General features: G+C 47.4%; 1 protein-coding gene across 2 annotated transcripts in view; it reads right to left on the bottom strand.

Annotated features, from left to right (window-relative positions):
• Positions 1–23965, bottom strand: part of INTS9 (integrator complex subunit 9) — an 80257-nt gene that overhangs the window by 5771 nt on the left and 50521 nt on the right. For both annotated transcript variants that reach the window (XM_084262274.1, XM_084262275.1), the window contains exons 11-13: positions 18982–19153; positions 11016–11140; positions 9035–9202 (exon numbers count right to left, since the gene is read on the bottom strand). In XM_084262274.1, the coding sequence (XP_084118400.1) occupies positions 9035–9202; positions 11016–11140; positions 18982–19153 (465 nt within the window). The remainder of the gene's footprint in view (positions 1–9034; positions 9203–11015; positions 11141–18981; positions 19154–23965) is intronic.

Raw genomic sequence — 23965 nt, 5'->3', positions numbered from 1 at the left:
CTGGCAGCAGTGTGGTATGCTGCATTCTGCAGTGGTCGAAAGCCCTTTCCATTCCCTCCACCTTCCAGAGGAGGATCAATACAAAACGGGCTCTGATGAAGAATACAGGGCAAAATGGCACACACTGCTCAGAGAGATCCTTTTAAAAACAGAGAGCTGCTTAGAATCAAAGTCCTCTTCCATCACTGAAGTACTCTGATACTAATGCTGGTGGAGGCTTTAACCACCATTAGGTAATTACAATCACAGAATCATCACAGAATTGTAGGGGTTAGGAGGGACCTCCAGAGATCATCGGGTCCAACCCCCTGCCAAAGCAGGTTCCCTAGCACAGGTCCCTCAGGTTGGCATCCAGACAGGTCTGAGTATCTCCAGAGAAGGAAACTCCAAATAGCAACACTTCTTACTAACAGTCCAAAAGACAGTAAGACAGGTGTTCATTTTTATGTTCTCTAAGGTATTGCTTCATCTCACAGCTCCCTCCACGTTATGGCCAATCCTTTTATTACAGAAGTTCACTGACCCAAACCAAAGAGGTCATTTAATCACATCCAGTGATTCACCCACCAAGATCAGCAAGTGCTGCTCTACTCCTTTCAACCCACCTCCTGCACACACAAATCTGAAATGCCAGCTTAAAGAAACCCTTTTCAGAGAGGGAGCAGATCTTGTCTACTCTCCAAGCAATGGCAACTCCACCATCTCCTATCAAAAGCTGTGCCAAGCTTTAATTTTCCTTGCAGCTAGGAAACCGTGTCTTATTTCAAGGTTGAATTTGTCCAACTTGCAGCTGCTGGATCTTGCTATGCCTTTGTCTGCAAGATTGAAAAGCCCCCCACTATGCAAGAACAAATGTTTCTTCCTTCCAGTCATTATCACAAGTCCAATGCCACATGCTGGCACCGGGCAAGTCACGAACGTGGGGACACATGGCACTGAGCACTTACATCACATTAATGAGTCCCCTGCCTATGGATGAGACTTGGACTGCCTAAAGACAAACCTATGTGTCTGCAGGTACCTCATTTTGGGTTTTTTTAAGCCCTCCTGTTAAGGAAAGTTTGAAATAGAGACCAACCAACTAAAAAACAGAAGTCATTGAGGAGTCTGAAACTGGGGAGGCTGCAGCTCCAGTGCTGGGTCCAGTTCTGGGCTCCTCAGCATCAGAAGGACATGGAGGTCCTGGAGCGAGTGCAGAGAAGGGCAACCAGGCTGGGGAAGGGGCTGGAGGGCAAATCCTCTGAGGAGCAGCTGAGGGAGCTGGGGGTGTTGAGCCTGGAGAAGAGGAGGCTGAGGGGAGCCCTTCTCCCCACCTCCCCTGCCCTGCCAGGAGGGTGCATCCCTTCCTGTGCTGACGCAGATCTCTCAGCACCTCATCTCCCCAGCTGTTAAACACCCCCAGGGGTGGGGACTCTGCCCCCTCCCTGGGCAGCCTGTGCCACAGCCCCACAACTCTGCCAGGGAAGAACTTTGCCCTCCCAGCTGAGCTGACCCTGCCCTGGGGCAGCTTGAGCCCATTGCCCCTTGTCCCATCTCCTGTCCCCTGGCTGAAGAGACCATCGCCCACCTCTCTACAACCTCCCTTCAGGTAGTTGTAGGTGGTGATAAGGTCTCTCCTCAGCCTCCTCTACTGCAGGAATATCCTAAATGGAAGGAAGATTAAAACAAACCCAACCTCATCAGAAGGAGATCACATGTGACTATCACAACAGCTTCCTCTGATAAAGCAACCGCCCAGTGAGCTGGGGCAACCCCAGTCTGTGCTTCACGAAGCTCTAGTGAGGTCCCACAGGCAAAAAGACAAACTGTGGATTTCTACACCAGTCCTGAGGTGAGGAAAATGCTGGTTAAAGCGAAGAGAGCCCCAGGCAGCGACTGGGCTGTGGCTGCAGCTCCTGAAGGGTCAGTCTTGAGCCTGCTCCCATCCAATTTTTATTAATGACCTCAGTACAGAATGAAGGGTGTTGGGAAGGCCCCAGCCAAGATTGCAGAGGCATCCTTAATAGAAAGAAAGATCAGGCTATCATAGAGGGAGAACTGAATGACCTCAAGAACTGAGAGTGAGAAAACCAAGGTGAAATTCAATAGCATGAAATGCAAGGCCAGGGCCTGGGCTAATGCCAAGAAATTCTGCTGTGAGCTGGCAGCTGCTGGAGATGACAGAGGTGAAGGGTCCAGGTTTATTAGTCCACCCCATGAGAACTGAAGAGTCACAAACATGACACGGCCATGAAAAAGCTAAATGCAGCTCCAGAAAAGGCCAGGTAATTCTAGCAGAGATGAGCTATTGCTGTTTTATTGGGCCCAGCAAGATCTTACCTGAACTACTTGTAAATTATGGGCAATTGAAGTTCAAGTAAGATATACTGGAGGGTAGATTAGGGCAGGAGAAGCTGTCTTGTGAGAGGAAACTAAATATCTTAGCTTGTTTAGCCTGGCAAAAAAGAAAACCAAAAGGAGAATTTGATTATTCTACATAAACACCACAGGGAAAACACTAACAAAAGGGAAAATCCATTTACGCTCAAACATGATGGTGAGAATAAATGTGTGCAGACCAGCCATGAATACATGCAGGCTGGAAATTAGAATGTTTCTAGCCATCAGAAGCAGTGGGGGTTTGAACAGCATTCTAGTGGGAACAGCAGGGGCAAAAGGCTTCATAATTTGAAGCTGGTGCCTTGCTGGTACTTTTTGAGGCCCAATATAAACACTATTACTAACTGCAGCTGGGTTCTGGCCATGTAACCTGTGAGAGTCCTTCCATTTCTAGGAGGAAATGATTGCTTGCAGCCTTGGAGGGTGCCAGGTATGGAGAGATGCCCACCCAGATCCTAGCCCATAAGAAGGATGCAACTTGTATGCAGCAGAAAAACATCCTTTCCCAAATATTAGAGATGCCCAAAGATTTTCAGATCTGGCTGCCTTCAGAGGGAGCCAACCACGTCCTAGAGATCACAGATTCACACAGGTTTTTAGAATCACAGAATTTCCTGAGTTGGAAGGGACCCATAAGAATAAGGTCCATAAGGACCATCAAGGGATATGATGTAAATGAGGCAGAAAGCAGACTACAGTGGTTCTGGCTTTGCCTAATAAAGAGGTTGGTAAAACCTGGGACAAGAGCAGTTTTGGTGGAATGTCAAACAGCAAAGTCAAACTTGGAGAGGGGTGGAATTCCTGGTTCACAGACACTGAATTCAACGAGCCTGGAGCTGAGAGGAGGAATGATGGTAGCAGAAGTAAGCAGGATGGTTTTGGTTCCTTTTCTTCATGCAAGCCAGGGTTTGGCATCTCTATATGAGGGGAATAGTTGGGCAAAAAGGAATGGAGGGGTCAGGTTGGATAAGGTGGGGTCACCAAAGTAAGTTGAGGATTAGAAGAAAGACAGAAATTAAAACTCTTTTGTCCTTGAGACATGGAAGGAAGTTGGAGAGGTAAGACAAAAGCCATGCTTTGCCTTCCTTCCTCTCCAAAAAGAATTGGCCATATCCTACGTGGAAAGAGAAGTGAAGAGAGGAAAAGGAGAGGGTGGAGTGAAAGCTTATAACGGGTTGCCAAGATGCTGTTGTCCTAATTCTTCTTGCAACAGTTCCTTTTAATTTCAGTTCCTATCAGGCTGTGCACTGAATATTCACAGCCTCCTGTACCGACCTGTGCCCTGAAGAACTTGCAAATAGAGTATTTTAAAAACACAGAGCCTCTGCTGAAGTCAGTCAGCTGCTGAAATCAAGCGATCCGCACCATTGTTCAGCTGTAATTAAACTGGAGGCACATTATTTGCTCAAACACTACTGTTTAATTTATCTGTTTGCTCCAGAAGGTGTTTTCCATTTTCCCACCGCTCTCCTGTGACCAGGCAATGCCTAACCAATTTCCAGGAAGCAGTCTGTTTATTTTATACATATATATATTTCAAATATTATTTTTAAACTTTATTTTTAATATTTTTAATTTTAAAAAATATTTTTAATATTATTTTTTAAAGTGAAATGCAGATGCTGAGAAGAACAAATTAGTTAAAGAGGGAAGGTTTCCACAATACCTCTGAGAGCCATTCCAGCCTGGTGCCTTGGGACCATTAAAGCCTCTCTCTAAACAAAAGCTGCTTTGAGCTCAAATCTCATTAACATACAACGGTCCTGCCTGACCTGACTTTGCTCTGGGGTGAAGCGATTGAAACATAGACAAGCTCCAGCAGCGTAAGTGAATTTACATCAGGCTGACAGTTCAGCCAGAATCTGAGCCACTGAAATGGTTTTGGGGAGGAAACTGCACCCTACCATATCAACTGGCTGTCCTGACTGAAACTGTTTGGTTTTCAAGAACTTTAAGAACACAGACAGAAGTTTGAGGGCAGGTCTGTTGCTGAGAAAGGGCTGTGGATGTCAGGAGATACTTTGCTTGTATCAAAAATAGTGTGGCCAGTAGGTCTGGGGAGGTGATTGTGCCCCTGGACTGGGCACTGGGGAGGCTGCAGCTCCAGTGCTGGGTCCAGTTCTGGGCTCTTCACCATCAGAAGGACGTGGAGGTCCTGGAGCGAGTGCAGAGAAGGTCAACCAGGCTGGGGAAGGGGCTGGAGGGCAAGAGCTTTTGAGGTCCCTTCCAACTCGTAACGTTCTGGGATTCTGTGAACCCAACATGTTCTCTCAAAACCAGCAGCTTAATGATCCCTCTGCACAATGGGACAGACAGACAGGACTCTTCTGCTGGAAGGGGGAATGAGGCAAGCAGTGCAGATGGCACATAAAAATGATTAGGGAGGTAAGAGGCTTATTTAGAGCATTACCATCAAAGGGGTCAGAGAATCACAGAATCTCCTGAGTTGGGAAGGACTCGTAATGACCAGTGAGTCCAACTCCTGGCTCCACACAGGCCCAGCCAAGTCAGAGCGTGGCACTGAGTGCATCATCCAGATGCTTCTTGACCTCAGCCCAGCTCAGCACAGTTCCCAGAAGAAAAGCAGTCTTTTCTCCCTTCTCCTACATATTTGAAAACCAAACAATGATCCTTTGGGATGTGCTGTTGTGACTGGTTACACAGAGTAGGAGAGAGGACAGGGTTACACTTCTGAGCAGCTATCAGCTACACTGCTAATATTCAAAGACCAAAGTAGAGAGGGTGGGAGACAATGTACCATCCCTCCCTCCCACGCCTTATCTCCACTCCGCAGGTTAAGCTGGAAGCAGAAACTCGACACACATGCTGCTGGGATGAAACCATGCTGAACCAGAGATTGTCCTGGGCAGACAGTCTGTGATCTCTACAAATTTAGCATTGCTACTCCTTTATTAGGTCCCTTCAAAAAGAATGAGGGGGGTCTCTTTTTGAGGGTGATTTGCATATCTCAGTGCTGGAGAATTGCATCCTATTAACAGCTCTGAATCCCAGTCTTGCTCTTGGGGGCAAGCACACAACCAGTAATGGATCTACCCTGAGGAAAAACAAATGCTACCTCCCTGACACCAGTGGGGAAGGACAACAGCTTTCCCCAGAGGCTCAGAGATGATCTGGTCTACTTAATTTTGACATTGCCTTAAGAATCTTTCCAGGAGAAAGTAAACAAGCAAGTAGTTTCTTGCAAAGAGTTAGGAACTACAGCTTTGGAACCTGGAAGAATACCTGGAGATGGAAAATCATACAAGATATTTCTACTCCCTGGGCATGGATACCTTTGGAATTAGGACTCCTGCATGAATATAATTTGATGTTATTTGTTAGAGGAAAAGAAATGGCCATTTCTGTCAATATTCCTGTGCAGTCTTCTGCCTGAACTCTCCAAGTTTAACTTAATGCAGTAGAAACCAGCTCTGATTTTCTATGTGCTTCTTTGATATGCATTCCCAGGCTGGCAAACACCACATTGTCCTCAGTGCCTCCTCCCTCAAACGTCCCAGCAGTGTGGGGAAGTGCTGTTACCTCTATGTACTGTTTTAACCCAGAGGGATAGGAATAATCCATTTGCTTTGGTGACAGACAGCACCTAAAAAAACACTGGAAGAATGGAGAACATTTTCATGCTGGTGACAGCCAGTGAGGATGAATCCACAGGGTCTCCTGAGCTGCACGTGTAAGGGAGCTTGCAGCAGGTTGCTGAGCTAACGAGAGAAACACTGACTGGGGTAGTCCAGCCCTGTGAGCATGGCAGTAATAAGCTCTGCCAGGGAATGCTGTAGCCCTCAGTGTCCTTTGACTATCCCTTTCCAGCCTTTTGTGTTTTAGACTTGTGCTAAAACTCAGGAGGACTCCAACAGAGGAAGAAACTGAACCTGTGACTCCCTTGGGCCTGCCTAGCAATCTTCTAGACAGCCCTCCCCCTTGATGGGAGCTTCAGAACATATGAGGGATGGTGAATATTCATCTGTAGCATCTGTGCTGATCTGTATTCTGTTTGCAGGGAATGCTGTATCCATCCTCTTCAGGGGGCTGACACAAGGGAGAGGCTCACGTACCAAGGCGCTCTTGCACCCTCAGGCTTTAGGGGCAAACCCAAAGCTTCAGTGGACTCTAAATGACAGGTGAGCCACGTGCTGGCACTCTGCACTCACAGAATCCCAAGGTTGGAAAAGCCCTTTAAGATCATCAAGTCCAACTGTCCCTGTCCTGTGCTGACCCAGATCTCTCAGCACCTCATCTCCCCCCTGTTCAACACCCCCAGGGCTGGGGACTCAGCCCCCTCCCTGGGCAGCCTGTGCCACAGCCCCACAACTCTGCCAGGGAAGAACTTTGCCCTCCCAGCTGAGCTGACCCTGCCCTGGGGCAGCTTGAGCCCATTGCCCCTTGGCCCATCTCCTGTCCTCTGGTTGAAGAAACCATCGCCCACCTCTCTACAACCTCCTTTACTCAGAGAGTAAGGTTTGGTGTGGTCATGTTGGTGAACCAAAAGCAGGTTTTACTACCCTTACATTTAACAGGATCCAATAAATATGCAAATTTCCCAAACAATTAAATATACATGCCACGATGGAGCAGCATTCAAGTATATTTTCTAATTAAAAAATCCTCCCTTGTCTCTGGCAGTCCTCTAACCACTGGGCTGGGCAGAAGTGATGCCCAATGCAGGCACCCAAGTGTCAGGAGCGACAGGAACAGGGCTGCAGACTGGCTGAGGGATGTTCTTACATGAGTACCAGTGCTGTAGTTCATGTTGGGCTTCGCTAAACGTAGTTCACAGAATCCCAAGGTTGGAAAAGCCCTTTAAGCTCCTGGAGTCCAACTATTCCCTGTCCTGTGCTGACCCAGATCTCTCAGCACCTCATCTCCCCCCTGTTCAACACCCCCAGGGCTGGGGACTCAGCCCCCTCCCTGGGCAGCCTGTGCCACAGCCCCACAGCTCTGCCAGGGAAGAACTTTGCCCTCCCAGCTGAGCTGACCCTGCCCTGGGGCAGCTTGAGCCCATTGCCCCTTGTCCCATCTCCTGTCACCTGGAAGTTCCTCCTGTTACCTTCTGATTAAATCTAGACACACGTATTCAATGGTTTCCAAAGGGTGGTAACACCTGTTTGTAAAAAGCCACTGTCATCTTTGATCCAAGGACACATCTGTGCCAGCTGGATTTTCAAATTAAAAAAATATTTAAGCTCATTCCCGTTACAATTGTATTATGGGAACTTTTACATTTGATTTACGGGGTTAATGTATTATTAACAGGTGTTGCAGACATAAGTAGCTCACATCAGAGGTGGCTACAAGCAACCCATCGGTCTGCTGGACTTCAACATATGACTGAATGCTGCTACTCAAGGGGAAGGGGAAAGACAACTCCTGGCTACTAACCCCCAGATCCTCTGGATCCATTCCATGGCCCTGGCCACTAATTCAAACCACAGAATCACCGAATCACCAAGTGTTAGGAGCTGGAAGGGACCTCAAAAGATCATCCAGTGCAACCCCCCTGCCAGAGCAGAATCACCCAGACTAAATCACACAGGAACGTATCCAAGTGGGTTTGAATGTCTCCAGAGAAGGAGACTCCCCAACCTCTCTGGGCAGCCTGGCCCAGGGCTCTGTCACCCTCACAGGGACAAAGTTCCTCCTGACATTCCCATGGAGCTTCCTCTGCTCCAGCTGCACCCGCTGCCCCTTGTCCTGTCGCTGCCACCCCTGAGCAGAGCCTGGCTCCAGCCTCCTGACTCTCACCCTTTACATACTGATAGACATTAATGAGGTCACCCCTCAGTCTCCTCTCTTCCAAGCTAAAAGAGGCCCAGCTCCCTCAGCCTCTCCTCATAAGGAAAGAGTTCCACTCCCTCCATCACCTTGGTGTCCCTGCGCTGGGCTCTTCAAAGGAGATCTATGTCCTTCTTGAACTGAGGGGCCCAGAACTGGACACAGTATTCCAGCTCTGTCAGCACATTGACTTACGTATATTTAAACTGGGGGGAACTGGCTGGCCTCATGGGTGACTGGCGGAGATTGCCCTTGATTCTCTATTTTGAGATGTGACACATCCTTGTAAAGGACAATTAACCTGAATATATTTTTTTGCTTGCCCACATTTTTTTTTCCAATTCCCATGAGTCCACAAAGTGACATTCTCTCTCAGAAACCCTTCTTAGCCCTTACATTGACAGCAAGGTCTCTGCATGATCACACCGATACAAGATACCTTTAGGCAATGGGGCTACTGAACAGCAGCTTGACTTTGGCTGCATGAGCACCTTTTGATCACAGAATCACAGGGGTTGGAAGGGACCTCCAGAGACCATCAGGTCCAACCCACCTGCCCAAGCAGGGTCCCTAGGACAGGGCACACAGGTCGGTGTCCAGACAGGGCTGGAATCTCTCCAGAGAAGGAGACTCCACACCCCCTGGGCAGCCTGTCCCAGGGCTCCTTCACCCTCACGGGGAAGAAGTTCTTCCACATATTAGTGCAGAACTCCCTGTGCTCCAACTTGAGCCCATCGCCCCTTGTCCTGTCCCCACAGACACTGAGCAGAGGCTGCCCATTTCCCCTGTCTCCCACACTTCAGATATTTATAAACATTAATCAGATCCCCTCTTAGCCTTCTTTTCCCTCCTTTTTGTTACTCACTTCTGGCGTGATTTCGATCTTCTCGTAGCGCCGCTTGTAGGGAAGAGTCAGCACCTCTGCTCTGCGGTAGGACATGGGCGGAGGCTGGCAGTCTATCATCAGATCCGTGCGATGAGACTGGGTGGGTGGTGGCTGAGTGTACTGCTCCGGGCAAACTACATGGAGGGGCTGGAAAAGAGAAGGGTGGTGATTTACAGAGATGGCTGGTTGATTCTGTGCACTGCCCTACAACAGTGACGGTCACCGTAAGGAGGTTTGCACATTACAGAATGTGTAAGGCTGGAAGGGACCTTTAGAGGTCATCTAGTCCCACCCCTGTAGTGAGCAGGGACATCTTCACTAGAGCAGGCTGTTATTAGAAGGCTAATTTATCTGTATGAAAACAGCATCCAAAAGATGCAATCCAGAAGCTCCAGTCCATATTAGCACAAACTGTTGAAGGAGAAGGCAGTCTTTGCTTTGCGCCTGTACTTGGCATTGGTGAGGCTGCAGCTCCAGTGCTGGGTCCAGTTCTGGGCTCCCCAGCATCAGAAGGACATGGAGGTCCTGGAGCGAGTGCAGAGAAGGGCAACCAGGCTGGGGAAAGGGCTGGAGGGCAAATCCTCTGAGGAGCAGCTGAGGGAGCTGGGGGTGTTGAGCCTGGAGAAGAGGAGGCTGAGGGGAGCCCTTCTCCCCACCTCCCCTGCCCTGCCAGGAGGGTGCAGAGAGGTGGGCGATGGTCTCTGCAGCCAGGGGCCAGGAGATGGGCCAAGGGGCAATGGGCTCAAGCTGCCCCAGGGCAGGGTCAGCTCAGCTGGGAGGGCAAAGTTCTTCCCTGGCAGAGTTGTGGGGCTGTGACACAGGCTGCCCAGGGAGGGGGCTGAGTCCCCACCCCTGGGGGTGTTTAACAGAGGGGAGATGAGGTGCTGAGAGATCTGGGTCAGCACAGGACAGGGATGGTTGGGCTCCATGAGCTTAAAGGGCTTTTCCAACCTGGTGATTCTGTGACTCTATGATTGTGTCCAACAGTGTCCAGGGTAACAAGGCCTAAATTTGTGTCTTTAATCACCACTTCAATTCTCAGCAGCCATGGCAGCTGCCATAAGGAGAGACCAAAGAAAAATATTCAGTATCTTTTTCTTCCAAATCCTTGTTATCTAAATTGGAAGCAAGGGACAGTAGTGGTGGAGACCATCACAAAGCCTCATGGACTCAGGGAGATGTATCAATATGCAGGGCTGCAGAAACATTAGCACAATAAACAGCTCTTGAATTTTCCTGGCCTGTCAGCAATATATTAACAAAGCATAAACAGGCTGATCGCCACAAGGATCACTGTGGGATTTAAGGAAGCCAAAGGACAAGCCAGTGTTTCTGGAAACTCTTTTGGAAACAGCATTAGACTTCAGCAGTAAAATGGAAGAAGATGCTTGTCAGAATTGCTATCTGTTGTGTGGTGACAAGCCAGATCACAGAACAATGAGACAGAACGATCCAGACATTGTTAAGCAGTTTGGATGAGTCTGGATTTTTGTGTTCAACAAGTTGAAGACAGATCAAAGGGAAAGGTTCAGCCAGGAAAGAAATAAATTGGTTTGATTTTAATTAGGTTGCGAGTCAGAAAGCAAATTTCTGGAGAAACAAATTGGATGGACAAGGAGAGGCCACTAAAGCCAAAAAGAGTCCAAGGGGGTAAAGCAGAGACTACATGAATGCTCTGGCTTTCTTCCTAGCCTGAAGATGGGCTGTAAACACCATTTGCTCCATGGTTTAAGCTTTTAAGGATCTTCCAGCCACTCTGGGCAGAGATTGGCAGTCATTCCATATTCATTTTGGAGCTGGATGAGAAAGGAGAGCTCAACACTCTGTGTTATCTCTGGGAAACAAAAAGGATTTGGGTGTTGTCTTGATTTTGCTGTTGTTTAATGTAACACTTGTTCACGACTGACTGATACATTTATTGTGTGAAGCAACAGAAGAAAATGGGACAGAAATTCATTACCTGGACTTCCTTCAGCAGTTTAGACACCTGAATAAAATTCAGTCTTGTGTCAATGGGACAGTAAACACATTTCATCGCCAAAGGTTGATAAGGAGCCAGGGCATCCAGGTAAGAGAAATCTGGTTCTGAAAAGAGAAGGGTTGAAAACACTGCTAAGAATGCCTGTTAAGAGCAAAGACAGCCCAATTCCTCTCCCATTCCACATTCCTGCCTGCACAAATTGCTGTTCCCCAACGTTAATTCTGTGACAGGTTCCTCTTCCTTTCCTCCTTCTCTCACCCATAATTTTCAGTTTATTTGATGAAAATTATGCCCACTATTAGTCTTACCTTAATCAAGCAGCAGAGCAACACTATTTCATTTGAACACATTATTGCATGAGTTTTAGAACAAATTTAATCAAGACAGAACCATAATCTCTTATTTTTAATCAGGTCCTGTAAAAGACAGCAAGATGTATACACATCTTTGGTATCACACAGTAACCCAAATGTCAGCTTGTTTTTCACTGTGACAAAAATGCAGCATAAAGATCGTATCTTGATAAACCTGTACCAATATCCTCTGCTGCAAACACATTACCTGCCAGCTCCTCTTTTTCCTTACAGTGTATATATAGATACACACACACATACAGTGTGTATCTATATATACACACACATATTTAAGTGCCAGCAGAGCAGTCCTAGTTCCGGGCAGTGGGAACTGAAGGTTGCTCATGGAAGGGGTTATATCCAGGAGAGACAGGCTGGGATAATTGATCAGTTGGCACCATTCCAGGTGGCCAGGAAAACCAATGGCATCCTGGCTTGTAGCAAAAATAGTGTGGCCAGTAGGTTTGGGGAGGTGATTGTGCCCATGGGCTGGGCACTGGGGAGGCTGCAGCTGGAGTTCTGGGTCCAGTTCTGGGCTCCTCAGCATCAGAAGGACATGGAGGTCCTGGAGCGAGTGCAGAGAAGGGCAACCAGGCTGGGGAAGGGGCTGGAGGGCAAATCCTCTGAGGAGCAGCTGAGGGAGCTGGGGGTGTTGAGCCCGGAGAAGAGGAGGCTGAGGGGAGACCTTCTCCCCACCTCCCCTGCCCTGCCAGGAGGGTGCAGAGAGGTGGGCGATGGTCTCTGCAGCCAGGGGCCAGGAGATGGGCCAAGGGGCAATGGGCTCAAGCTGCCCCAGGGCAGGGTCAGCTCAGCTGGGAGGGCAAAGTTCTTCCCTGGCAGAGTTGTGGGGCTGTGGCACAGGCTGCCCAGGGAGAAGGTTGAGTCACCTTCCCTGGATGTGTTTAAAAAGAGGGTTGATGAGGTACTTAGAGATACGGGTTAGCATAGGATGGGAACAGTTGGACTCAATGATCTTAAACGTCTTTTCCAACCCTGTGATTCTGTGATTTATTAGACCCAGCAAATCTCAGTTTCCCTTTGCACTCGTGTTATTGACTTGTAAAAATCAGATTAGAGGATTGCCAGGGAAAAGCCATGCACTTGAATGGACATGTAGAGAGTAATAAAACATTGAGACTACTACAGAAAAATATCTTTTTGTGTGTGTGAATGAAAACCACAGGGCTCCCACATGGCACCATGCAGGATAAATGTAACCACTTGGTTCTGGGGGCCACGAATGAATGATGCAGAGAAGGTTATGCCATCCCTAACTACCTGATAATTGTGGGATGGATTGCATGAAGGGAAAAGTTGGTATTTGTTTGGTAAGCACAGAATGAGAAAAAGAGAAGGGATGCATAGAAGACTCATCTGCCAGACTATTCTGAACCATGGGGCCTTGAAGGACAAGCTGTGGAACCAAGTGCAGTTGTGAACCGCTAAGCCTTGCTAGGAAATGGTACAAGGTGTTTCTCTGGCATTTGCTCAGGCTGTGTAAAAGGATGAATTTAAAAGAAACTCTAATGCAGAGACTTCAGTCCAGGTTAGACAGCTATCTTTTATGTTCTTACATCAGCACTGGTGGGATTTCTCATGTGGTTTGATCCCAGCTGGTAATTAAGCCCCTTGCAGCCACCAAGCCTGCCAAAGGGATGGGGAGGAGAATGGAAAAAAAACCTTGTGGGTTGAGATAAAGACAGTTTAATAGGGTAACAAAGGAGATGATGAGGATGATTGCACAAATGCAATTGCTCACCACATGCAGAACCCCCCCCCCAATGCCCAGTCTGTGTTTGAGCAGCGATCCCACTTCCCGGCTCGCTTCCCTGGCTACATATGGTGCATGAGGTTCTGTAGTCAGGGATATCCCTCTAGCCAGCCTGAGTCAGCCATCCTGGTTGTGCTCTGCCAGCTTCTTGTGCAGCAAGTCCTTAACTTGGTGTAAGCATTACAATGACCCAGCACCAACTAAACCATCAGTGTGTTTTCAACAAGATTCTCATCCGAAATCCAAAATGCTGCTTGAAAGCAAATTAACTCTATCCCAGCCAAAACCAGGACAGATGGCAAGAAAAAATGTCCTTCAAACAGTACAGCAAGAAGGTCAGCACCCTGCTAGCACCTGAGATGCAGTTTTGGGCCTCATTCTACTGATAAAGACAAGTTAATCTGCTGATGGCCCAGTATCAGGGATCCTGATGTGGTTATATTTACCCTGTGAGAAGAGAGTGTAGCATCAGCCACTGACAGGGATGCTTGGAATCAGCAAAGGGATCATTTTCCCATGTGTAAAGAAATTGTCAGAATAACTGCCTGGAAACATTGAAATGAGAAATATTAACAAAAAATGATAGCTGTACAAGAACATCTTACTAGGTGTCCAAAAAGCTCTGAATCTCCAAACATAAGAGAAATTATACTGGGCAAAAAGCCACGCCAGTTAAAAGCAGATGTGTTAGTGGCAATGAAACAAAGCCTAAAATATCAATGTAATAAATGGGAGTTGATGGCAGGATGCTTAACAGCAATGAGCAGGAGTTGAAAAATAACAATAGTGTGAAGGTTGCCTGATGAAGAACAGTCAGTGGTCCATTAGACTTCAATCAGAAGACATTTTAAAACTCACTGGGGGAGATCAGAAAACTTACACCAGGCGTAGACCCTCTGCTGGAGATGTATGATGAAATCCTAAATGGTTAATCACAGCATCGTAGGGGTTGGAAGGGACCTCCAGAGCCCATCGGGACCAACCCCCTGCCAAAGCAGGGTCCCTAGGACAGGGGCTGGAATCTCTCCAGAGAAAGAGACTCCACACCCCCTGGGCAGCCTGTCCCAGGGCTCCCTCACCCTCACTGGGAAGAAGTTCTTCCCCACATTGGGGGGGAACTCCCTGGGCTCCAACTTGAGCCCATCACCCCTTGTCCTGTCCCCACAGACACTGAGAAGAGGCTGCCCATGTCCCCCTGGATCCCATCCTTCAGATATTGATAACCATTGATCAGATTCCCTCTCAGGCTTCTTCTCTCCAGGCTGAACAGCCCCAGCTCACTCAGCTTTTCCTCATAGGGGAGATGCCCCAGGCCTTTCATCATCTCTGTAGCCTCCTCTGGACTCTCTCCAGGAGATCCCTGTCTTTTTTATACCAGGGAGCCCAGAACTGGACACAACACTCCAGCTGGGGCCTGACCAGGGCAGAGCAGGGGGGGAGGATCACCTCATTTGACCTGCTGGCCATGCTCCTTTTGATGCCCCCCAGGATCCCATTGGCCCTCTTGGCCACTGAGGCACACTGCTGGCTCATGGCCAACCTGTTGTCCACCAGGACCCCCAGGTCCTTCTCTGCAGAGCTCCTCTCCAACATGTCTCCTCTCAGCCTGTACTGATACATGCAGTTTAAAAAGTTATCAGAGGAGAACTTTTCCATCCCATCTGGTGGTGCGGATGACACACAGATCCGCCTGTTTATATCTGAGAACACCACGAGGCATCACCTATTCAGTTAAAGTGGTTTTGAATAGGCTCAGATAATCTACAGACGCGGGTTTTGGTCTCTCTGAACCACTAATAACATAAGTAGCTTTGGAAAAAAGAGAGAAATTCTAATGAAGGAATTTTAACAAAGGACTTTGAAGATTTCAAACATCTGAAAAACATAATTTGAGCTGGTCTTGTACTGAACTCACAGCAAAAGCTGTTCTGAAACAACCAAAAAACCAGGAGTCACCAGTCTGATGGACCAGAGTGCCTCCCAAAGATGAGTATCGACTTCTTCTGACAGAATTACAGGTCTTTAGTTTTTCCCCCAAGACATCTGATTTACTCCTGTGTGACTCTGAGTTAGAAAATCTTTCCCCATCCAGTGTTAATGTGGCACGCACGAGCGGCTTTTAAGATCTCCCAGGGAGTTTGTTTTTAAAGCATCGTTGTTATTGGAGAGAGAGAGAGAACAAGAAGCAGACTTCTTTCTCCCACATTTTCTTCTACAATTTCTCTGTGGCTTAGTGGTATTCAATATTTCTAATCAATAATCTATTCAGTACTGCTTCAGCAGTAACATTTGTAGATGACACAAGCAAGGGGAGCAGCACTACAGCTCACTCACAGCCGGTGTCCTGTCTATCAGCTGCAGCTGCTGTTTCAGTCTATATTCTCCTGTAGTTGTTTTTTACATTACAGATTGGGAGGGTGGAGTCCACCAAACTCCTGTAGACTGAACAAGAGGTGCCATCATTAACAACACTGCATGGCCTGGAGTTTAAAGGTCCTAATTACTAGAAACTAGGAGTCTTTCACAGGAAAAGCTAGAACATCATCTGTTATCCCATACTGCTTCAATGGACCAAATTTATTTCGTTAACTGCAGGAGATTTTATCTTAAAACAAGAGGAGGTAAATAATTAAATAACAGAAACCCTGGGCAGCAGTGGGGGTGCTTCAGATGTCCACTGGAGTTACTAAGAACAGAAGAATTGTATCTGCTAGGAACTTCTGTAGACAAAGATGTCTGTCCAGCTGAGACAGATGGAACTACGAACGTCCTGCTGAGTGGATGTGCCTACAGAGATGGAGTCCAAAAGCCATGGATAGACAAATTCAGTTAACAAACCACCACAAGCACCTGAAATCATTGTGCACTCCAAGCTAAACACAACCAAAGCAGATCTCCACTGGAGTTCTATTCGAAGTATAAACTGGGTGTGATTATCAATGATCACAAGGGCATGGAGCAATAGGGCGAGGGGGGATGGTTTAAACTAGAAAAGGGGAGATTTAGGTTGGATATTAGGAAAAAATTCTTCAATAGGAGGGTGGTGGATCACTGGTCCAGGTTTGCCCAGAGAGGTGGTGAGGGCTCCATCCCTGGAGATATTCAAGGTCAGGCTGAATAGGGCTCTGAGCACCCTGCTCTAGTGAAGATGTCCCTGCTCACTGCAGGGTGGGACTGGATGGCCTTTGAAGGTCCCTGCCAACCTTACAAGTTCTATGATTCTATGATCATGACTTAATGTACCCACAGGTTGCCATGCAGATGCCATTAACAACTTGTCTGGGCCACGTTCTAACAGACATCTGCTCTAACACCTCATTTCACAGAAGGATTAGATTTCCATACAGAAAGGTCAATTACCTCTCTCTACAAGAAGGCACAGAATAAGCACTACTGCCAATGAAGACCAGTTCCTGACACCCTTGTTGATGGCAGGTAGCACGTTCAGAACATGATTAACGCCATGGATTTCCTGGGGATCCATGAAATACCCAACCTGGCAGAGGGTGTACACACACAGGTTTTAATTGACACCTCAACTGGAGCAGAATTCACTATTTCCAAGACAATGCCTATCTGTAGAGCAATTTTACCAATTACTGTAATTAGGGCATATCTCCTGGAACAACCTCAAAGGTCAGGAGTGATGGGCACTGTTAACAGCTATGTCACAGTGCTGTGTCACCATGTACCATCTCCCAGGATAAACACAGTCTGGATATAAGTGTCTTATCTTGTAGAGCTAATCACACACTTATTGAAATCTTCCCCCACTGGTTTAACACTATTGTGATACTGAGACAATTTTGGGGCCCTGGGCAACCTTGTGTAGCTCCAGGCCTGGAGGTTGGTGGCCCTGCCTGTAGCAAGGGGTCGGAACTCTCTGATCTTTGGAGTCCATTCCAACCCCAACCAGTCTGTGATTCTATGATTCTATGATCACTAGCCTGGAGTCTACAGTTAATAAAACCAGACAATGAAGGAAAAAACTTATTCCCAATCCTCTTTGCTTTAGGAAGTTATGTGCTTTCCAGCAGTTCTATTCACTAAGGAGAAGAGGAAAATAAGCATATCAGTGGGACTCTATCACACCCTTGCTGTGGGAGTAGGGTTCATCACTTATTCAGTGTTCTCCTCCCCATTTCTAATTACTTTGTCCTAGCCCCAAATCCACACCTTTTTAATCTGGCTGTGTTATATATAACACGTCCCAATTATACCAGAGCTCCTCATACATAAAATCAGTAGCTGTGCCCTAAAGGATTATTTCCCTTCTCACATCTGAAGAGTGCCCACTGGAGGGTTCTGACTGGATGACATATGAAGGTATGAAGAAGAGGAAGCACTTGGACAGAAAGTCAGCTTGAGGGAAGGCCTTGAAGTATTTTGAAAGGAGATCAAACTCTGGAAGACAGCCCATTTCTAGATTTCCCAAAGGGTTCATATTCTCTCTTAAATACTTTGTCTTGCTGTTAACGATTGGCTTGGTCCCAGGAGCTGCCCTGTGGATCTAAAATCATAGCTCATTTTGAGATAGATAGGGTTTTTGATTCATTAAAACCATTACAAGTAGGGTCAGCACTAGAAGCAGACTGGGAAATGCGGAGGAACTTAAAAGACCTGTTGTGCCCTTGGCAAGCTGAGTCACTGCAAAAGGAAGCAGCTCCCCAGGGCATCAGCCTGAGCTGCACCTTCAGCTGCTGAAACAAAAGCCTCTGCCAGCCAAAAAAAAAAGTGTCTGGGAAAAGCCATCCTCAGCCAAAAGGCAGTAATGGCATCACTACTGGATCACCACTGCCAGCTCTGTGTGGGGTGCACACTGCCCAAACAGCAGAGATGACAGAAACATCTACTGTGTCATGGTCAGGCCCTACCTGGAGTGTTGTGTCCAGGTCTGGGCTCCCTGGGATAACAAAGCCAGGGATCTCCTGAAGGGAGTCTAGAGGAGGGACAGAGATGATGAAGGGCCTGGAGCATCTCCCCTGGGAGGAAAGGCTGAGGGAGCTGGGGCTGTTCAGCCTGGAGAGAAGAGCCTGAGAGGGGATCTGATCAATGGGTATCAATAGCTGAAGGGTGGGACATAGGGGGCCATGGGCAGCCTCTGCTCAGTGTCTGTGGGGACAGGACAAGGGGTGATGGGCTCAAGTTGGAGCACAGGGAGTTCCCCCCCAATGTGGGGAAGAACTTCTTCCCAGTGAGGGTGAGGGAGCCCTGGGACAGGCTGCCCAGGGGGTGTGGAGTCTCCTTCTCTGGAGAGATTCCAGCCCCATCTGGACACTGACCTGTCCTAGGGACCCTGCTTTGGCAGGGGGTTGGACCCCATGAGCTCTGGAGGCCCCTTCCAACCCCTGCAACTCTGTGATTCTGTGATCTTTAGAAAGAGACTCTCTGGTTGCCTGTGGTTTTGATGAAAGGGCAGGAGAAGGGATGAGGAAAGGTTTGTGATTCCACTGGAACAGGGAGAAGTGTTGCTCTCCTTTCTGACCACCACCAATTAGGTCTTGCCTGGGTTTAACTTGCTGCCAGCTGCTTTTAATCAAAAAATTAATTTCCTGTGGGCATTTTACTGCTGTGCATAGCAAAGATTTTGCTTAGAAATGGCAGGAATGGACTCAGCAAGGCAAAGGTTGGCTCTGCGGGGCTAAAATGAATTAAATGGCACAATAATTACATTTGTCCCTACAGTCAGTCCTGGGGTCTTAATTTAGAAGAGCTCCTACTGAAGTCAGAAGCTTCTATACCAGAAGAAACAAGAAAAGCCTCTGGGTTGTGACCACACTTAGCCAGACCTCACAAACCTATTGTTAATTTAATTACTTACCTGTGAATATGACAGTGTTCAAGCTGGATTTTCCCCATAACTCCATGAAATGAACCACATCCCCAAATCGAAGAGAAGGATGCCCAGTGAACACAACACAGGGCTGCTTGAAGTCATTACTGAAGTCTCCATGAATACTGGGGTAATGTTTCAATTTGTTGGTCTGAATGAGCTGAAAGAAAAACAAAAATCCAGACATTACAAGCTTTTTCCTGAGCTCCACAGTTCAGTGTGTTTATTTACATGGTGAGAAGTACTCTACAGTTTAACTCTGAATTACAGAGCCTCTTCCTGTGTATCCTCCAGTTCTTCTAACAAATTTAGCTGTGACTGTCCTAAATGTTATGAAAAGGAAGCCAGAGTATGGGGCTAGGAGCCTTCAAGTCCTTGCTCTCATTTCTTTGGGACCTTGCTCTTATTTCTTTGGGATCAGTATGGTAACAGAGAAGAAACTCTGCAAACACTCCCTGCTTAGAGTTTCCTGGATCGAGGAGAGCGTTCTGCTCCCAAATTCAAAACAAGCTACTCGCTCCTATTCACTATGTCTACACAAAGCTGTGGACACTGATGTTGAACATGGTTTTCCTGCATCCCAGCAGCACCAGAGTCTTCTCCCTTCAGCAGTGTGTTCCATTGGCTCAAAGCCAAGTCCTCTGAAAAAAAGAGGGAAGAACAGCCTGATTTGCCCTTTAACTACCTCTGGAGCTACTAAGAGCAATGAATGAAGAGCAGTAAGAAGTGATGCCTTGAAAAGCCAGAATCAAACCTCACTGGCCTTGGTGAGGATGAAGCAGGTATCCTTTCTTGCAGTGCTGGGCACACAGGGGATCGATTGCTCCTCTGGGTGTGTGCACCCTTTAAATCCAAATCTCTCATATCTATACAGTTTAACTCTAAATATCCATTGTAATTTCTAAGAAAAGGCAGAGTTATGCAAATTATTTCCAGGAAGTCATTTACAATAACTCCTCCCAGGTAGAGCATGCTCAGTGACACTCAGGGGGTCTTCTGGTGGGCTTCAGGGATGAAGGCTGGACGTCTTCCTCTCCCACACTGCATGTTCTTTGTGGTTTTCTCCATTGTTTCTAAAACACATAGTTTCTAAAACAAACTAGTTAGGAACCCCTTTTAGTTGAAAACAAGATGCCCTCTGTCTCTTAATTGGTCCTTGGTCTCATTATTTAGGACTCCCCTACCTTCACTTTCTTTATCTTCATGGTTGTTCCACTGTTAGGGGTAAATTTTGTAGCTGCTCTCATGAAACAGCTCACATGGGTGCAGCCATATTCTACTATAATCCCAAACAAATCTGTTCTTAAAACACACAAAATCTTATATCAAGGTTATATTAATTGCCTCTTAAGCTACATCTACATCCATCTACTCAGCATTATTCCATTTCATTGAATCAGAAGCACTTGTCACTGGGGCTGCCCAACCAAGTGTGATCAGCTAGGCAATTCCAACAGTTTTCTGTACTAAGCTGAGGGACTGGATTTATTGAGGCCTTTTTGGAAGAAGAATTTTGCTTTATTTCTCCTGCCACTCTTTCCCAATCTGCAAAACAACGTTCAACTTAAAAAGCATTTTCATGGAGTATTTTGTAAGTGTTTTCTTGGCAGGTAAGCTGCTTCCAGCCTCAAAATAACCCTAAATAGAATTTCCTCAAAACCGATGCAATTCAGCACAATGAAATCACACCCTGAACGACCAAGAAATAACGAGTGTGAAGGAGGGGAACAGTACTTCCTTTGTCAGCCAGCTTTTTAGAGGGGGTGGGACTGTTCATCAGAGATCTCTCCATACGTTGCTGTCTCCTGCCAGGCATTCAACATCCCTCAAAATACACGGTTCCCATACGCAGGGTTCAGCAACGTGTTTCTGCAGCTGTCGTGTCGCGGAGCCGCAGACGATACCACTCATTAGCAAACAGTATGTTCCTCACTATATGTCATAACATGATGTGTATATATATACATATATATATATATCATGCCTTTCTAGCAGAAAACCCTGCCACTCAGGCTGCTCCTCTGCTTTGTAACAGATTTGATTTTCCAAAGAGGAACTAAGAACATCATGATGAGCAATTCTTCTGGTCTCTCAAAGCCATAATTGACCTTTCCAGATTCTCTTTTAATTGTTACTTTTTACCACGGTGGATCTAACTCCAGATAATTTGTCTGTAAGGAAATGAAATGCAGGCTGAGAAGTCCGATGGTTCTTCAAGCAACTTACACATGACAAAGCACTTCAGAACTTGAGGTTATTACACAATTAGGTTCTTAATTGAATTTAGAATCACTCAACAAAAGCAGAATCACAGAATCATAAAATGCTTTGGGTCGGAAGGGGCCTCAAAGAACATCTAGTTCCAACCCCCTGCCATGGGCAGGGACACCCTCACTAGACCAGCCTGACCAAAGCCCCATCCAACCTGGCCTTGAACACCTCCAGGGATGGGGCTTCCACAGCCTCTCTGGGCACCCTGTGCCAGGGCCTCCCCACCCTCAGAGTACAGAATTCCTTCCTCACATCTAACCTACCCCTGCCCTCTGCCAGCTTGAAGCCATCGCCCCTTGGCCTGTCCCTGCTCTCCCTGGTGACCAGCCCCTCTCCCACTTTCCTGTAGGACCCCTTTAAGGATTGGTAGGTGGTATTTAGGTCTCCCTGGAGCCTTCTCTTCTCCAGGCTGAACCAGCCCAACTCTCTCAGCCTGTCTTCACAGCAGAGGTGCTCCAGCCCCCTGATGATCTTCATGGCCTCCTCTGGCCTCGCTCCACCAGCTCTATGTCTTTCCTGTCCTGAGGACCCCCGAGCAGGACACAGCACTGCAGTGGGGTCTCCCCAGAATAGAGCAGAGGGGCAGAATCCAACCCCCAAGCCCTGCTGGCCACACTGTTCCTGCTGCAGCCCAGGACACAGTTGAGCTTGTCATCGATCAGCACCCCAAGTACTTCTCCTCAGGGCTGCTCACCATCCATTCTCCACTCAGCCTGGAGCTGTGCTTGGGACTGCCTTGACCCACATGCAGAGCATTGCCCTTGGCCTTGTTGAGTTTCAAACAGTTTGCATGGGCCCATCTCTCCAGCCTGTCCAGGTCCCTCTGGCATGTCGACCTCACCACACAGCTTTGTGTTGTTGGCAAACTTGCTGAGGGTGCCCTCAATCCCACTGTGCATGTCACCAACAAAGATATGGAACAATACCAAGGCTGCTCACTGTTGGTGCCACACCAGACATTGCACACACCCCCCTTCAATACCCTCGCAATAGAAGAGAGCTGTCTGCACATAGGTGCCAATATTTCTTCCTTTCTCCATTGCTTCCTCAAGTTTGGACTCCTTCAAGCTCCTAACAACAAATATTTTGCTGTGATTTTGCATCTGACTTCCCACACATCCCACTTTTAACTAGATGGTTGGAAACAGACTGGGATTGACATCGGTCCTTTGGGGTTTGATGTAAGATGGAAACACAGCCTGTTATTTCCACAGGGATCCTTGGATCATGGAGGAGGTAGGTAGAGCTCTTTCTGCAGCTTAGTACTCATAGCAAATTCCTATTTAATCTTCAAGAGGGAAATTTGAACAAAGCCTCCAGTAACTGTTCTGGCAGTCAGCACACACTGAATCTCAAAAACATCTCTGCAATTAAGACTGGTAAAGATTTCTGATTAACACATCTGGAGTGCAACATTTAGAATCTAAACTTAGCTTCAGTAATAAAATCTGCAGTTTAGCAGACAATGGGCAAACCAAATTTGATCCCATAAAATATCAGCATTTAAAAGAACGGGTGGGAAATGGCCCCAGGAAGCTTTTCCCTGGTGGGTTTTTTTTTTTTTTTTGAGGGAAGTCAAGTTTTTTGAACTTGCAAAATCAGCTGCAATTGGGTGAACTGGAAGAAGGGGACAATTTCTATGTCAAATATTAAATGGGATATGTAACATTCCAGGGCAAAATTTTGTCAGGGACCATCAGAGAACCAAGTAAAAGATGTTTCTGCAGCTAGGATTTACCTACCAGAATCCTGGAATGTTAGGAGTTGGAAGGGACCTTGAAAGCTCATCCAGTCCAACCCCCCTGCCAGAGCAGCATCACCCAGACTAAATCACACAGGAACGTATCCAGCTGGGTTTGAATGTCTCCAGAGAAGGAGACTCCACAACCTCTCTGGGCAGCCTGGCCCAGGGCTCTGTCACCCTCACAGGGACAAAGTTCCTCCTGACATTCCCATGGAACTTCCTCTGCTCCAGCTGCACCCGCTGCCCCTTGTCCTGTCGCTGCCACCCCTGAGCAGAGCCTGGCTCCAGCCTCCTGACTCTCACCCTTTACATATTGACAGACATTGATGAGCTCACCCCTCAGTCTCCTCTTCTCCAGGCTAAAGATGCCCAGCTCCCTCAGCCTCTCCTCATCAGGAAGGGGTTCCAATCCCTCCATCACCTTGGTGTCCCTGCACTGGGCTCTCTCAAGGAGTTCTGTGTCCTTCTGGAGCTGAGGGACCAGATCTGGACACAACATTCCAGGTGTGGTCTCACCAGGGCAGAGTAGAGTGGGGGGCGAATCTCTCTCGACCCACTAACCACATCCTTTCTGACAGCACTGAGGATGCTATTGGCCTTCTTGGCCACGAGGGCACATTGCTGGCTCATGGTCATCCTGCTGTCCTGCAGGACGCCCAGGTCCCTCTCCCCTACGCTGCTCTCCAACAGCCCAGACCCCAGCCTATACTGGTACCTGGGGTTGTTCTTCCCCAGATGCAAGACTCCACACTTGTTATATTTTGTTAAATTTCTCCCCACCCAGCTCTCCAGCCTGGCAGTAGGTTTCAAATCCCTTCCTGTTTCTTCGTAGAGAGACAGAGGATCTCTAATCCAGTTTTCAGGACCTTGAGTCCTTGTGTTGTTTGGATTGTTTTCCCCAGCAATGCACATATCTAGCATAACACCGGGGTACACAGCTTCTACTGGGGTGCTAAT

This window comes from Gallinula chloropus (assembly GCF_964237585.1).
Source record: "Gallinula chloropus genome assembly, chromosome: 3".
NCBI classification, from domain to species: domain Eukaryota; kingdom Metazoa; phylum Chordata; class Aves; order Gruiformes; family Rallidae; genus Gallinula; species Gallinula chloropus.
Note: the sequence above shows the minus strand (reverse complement) of the source record. Positions and strands in the feature narration are given on the sequence as shown.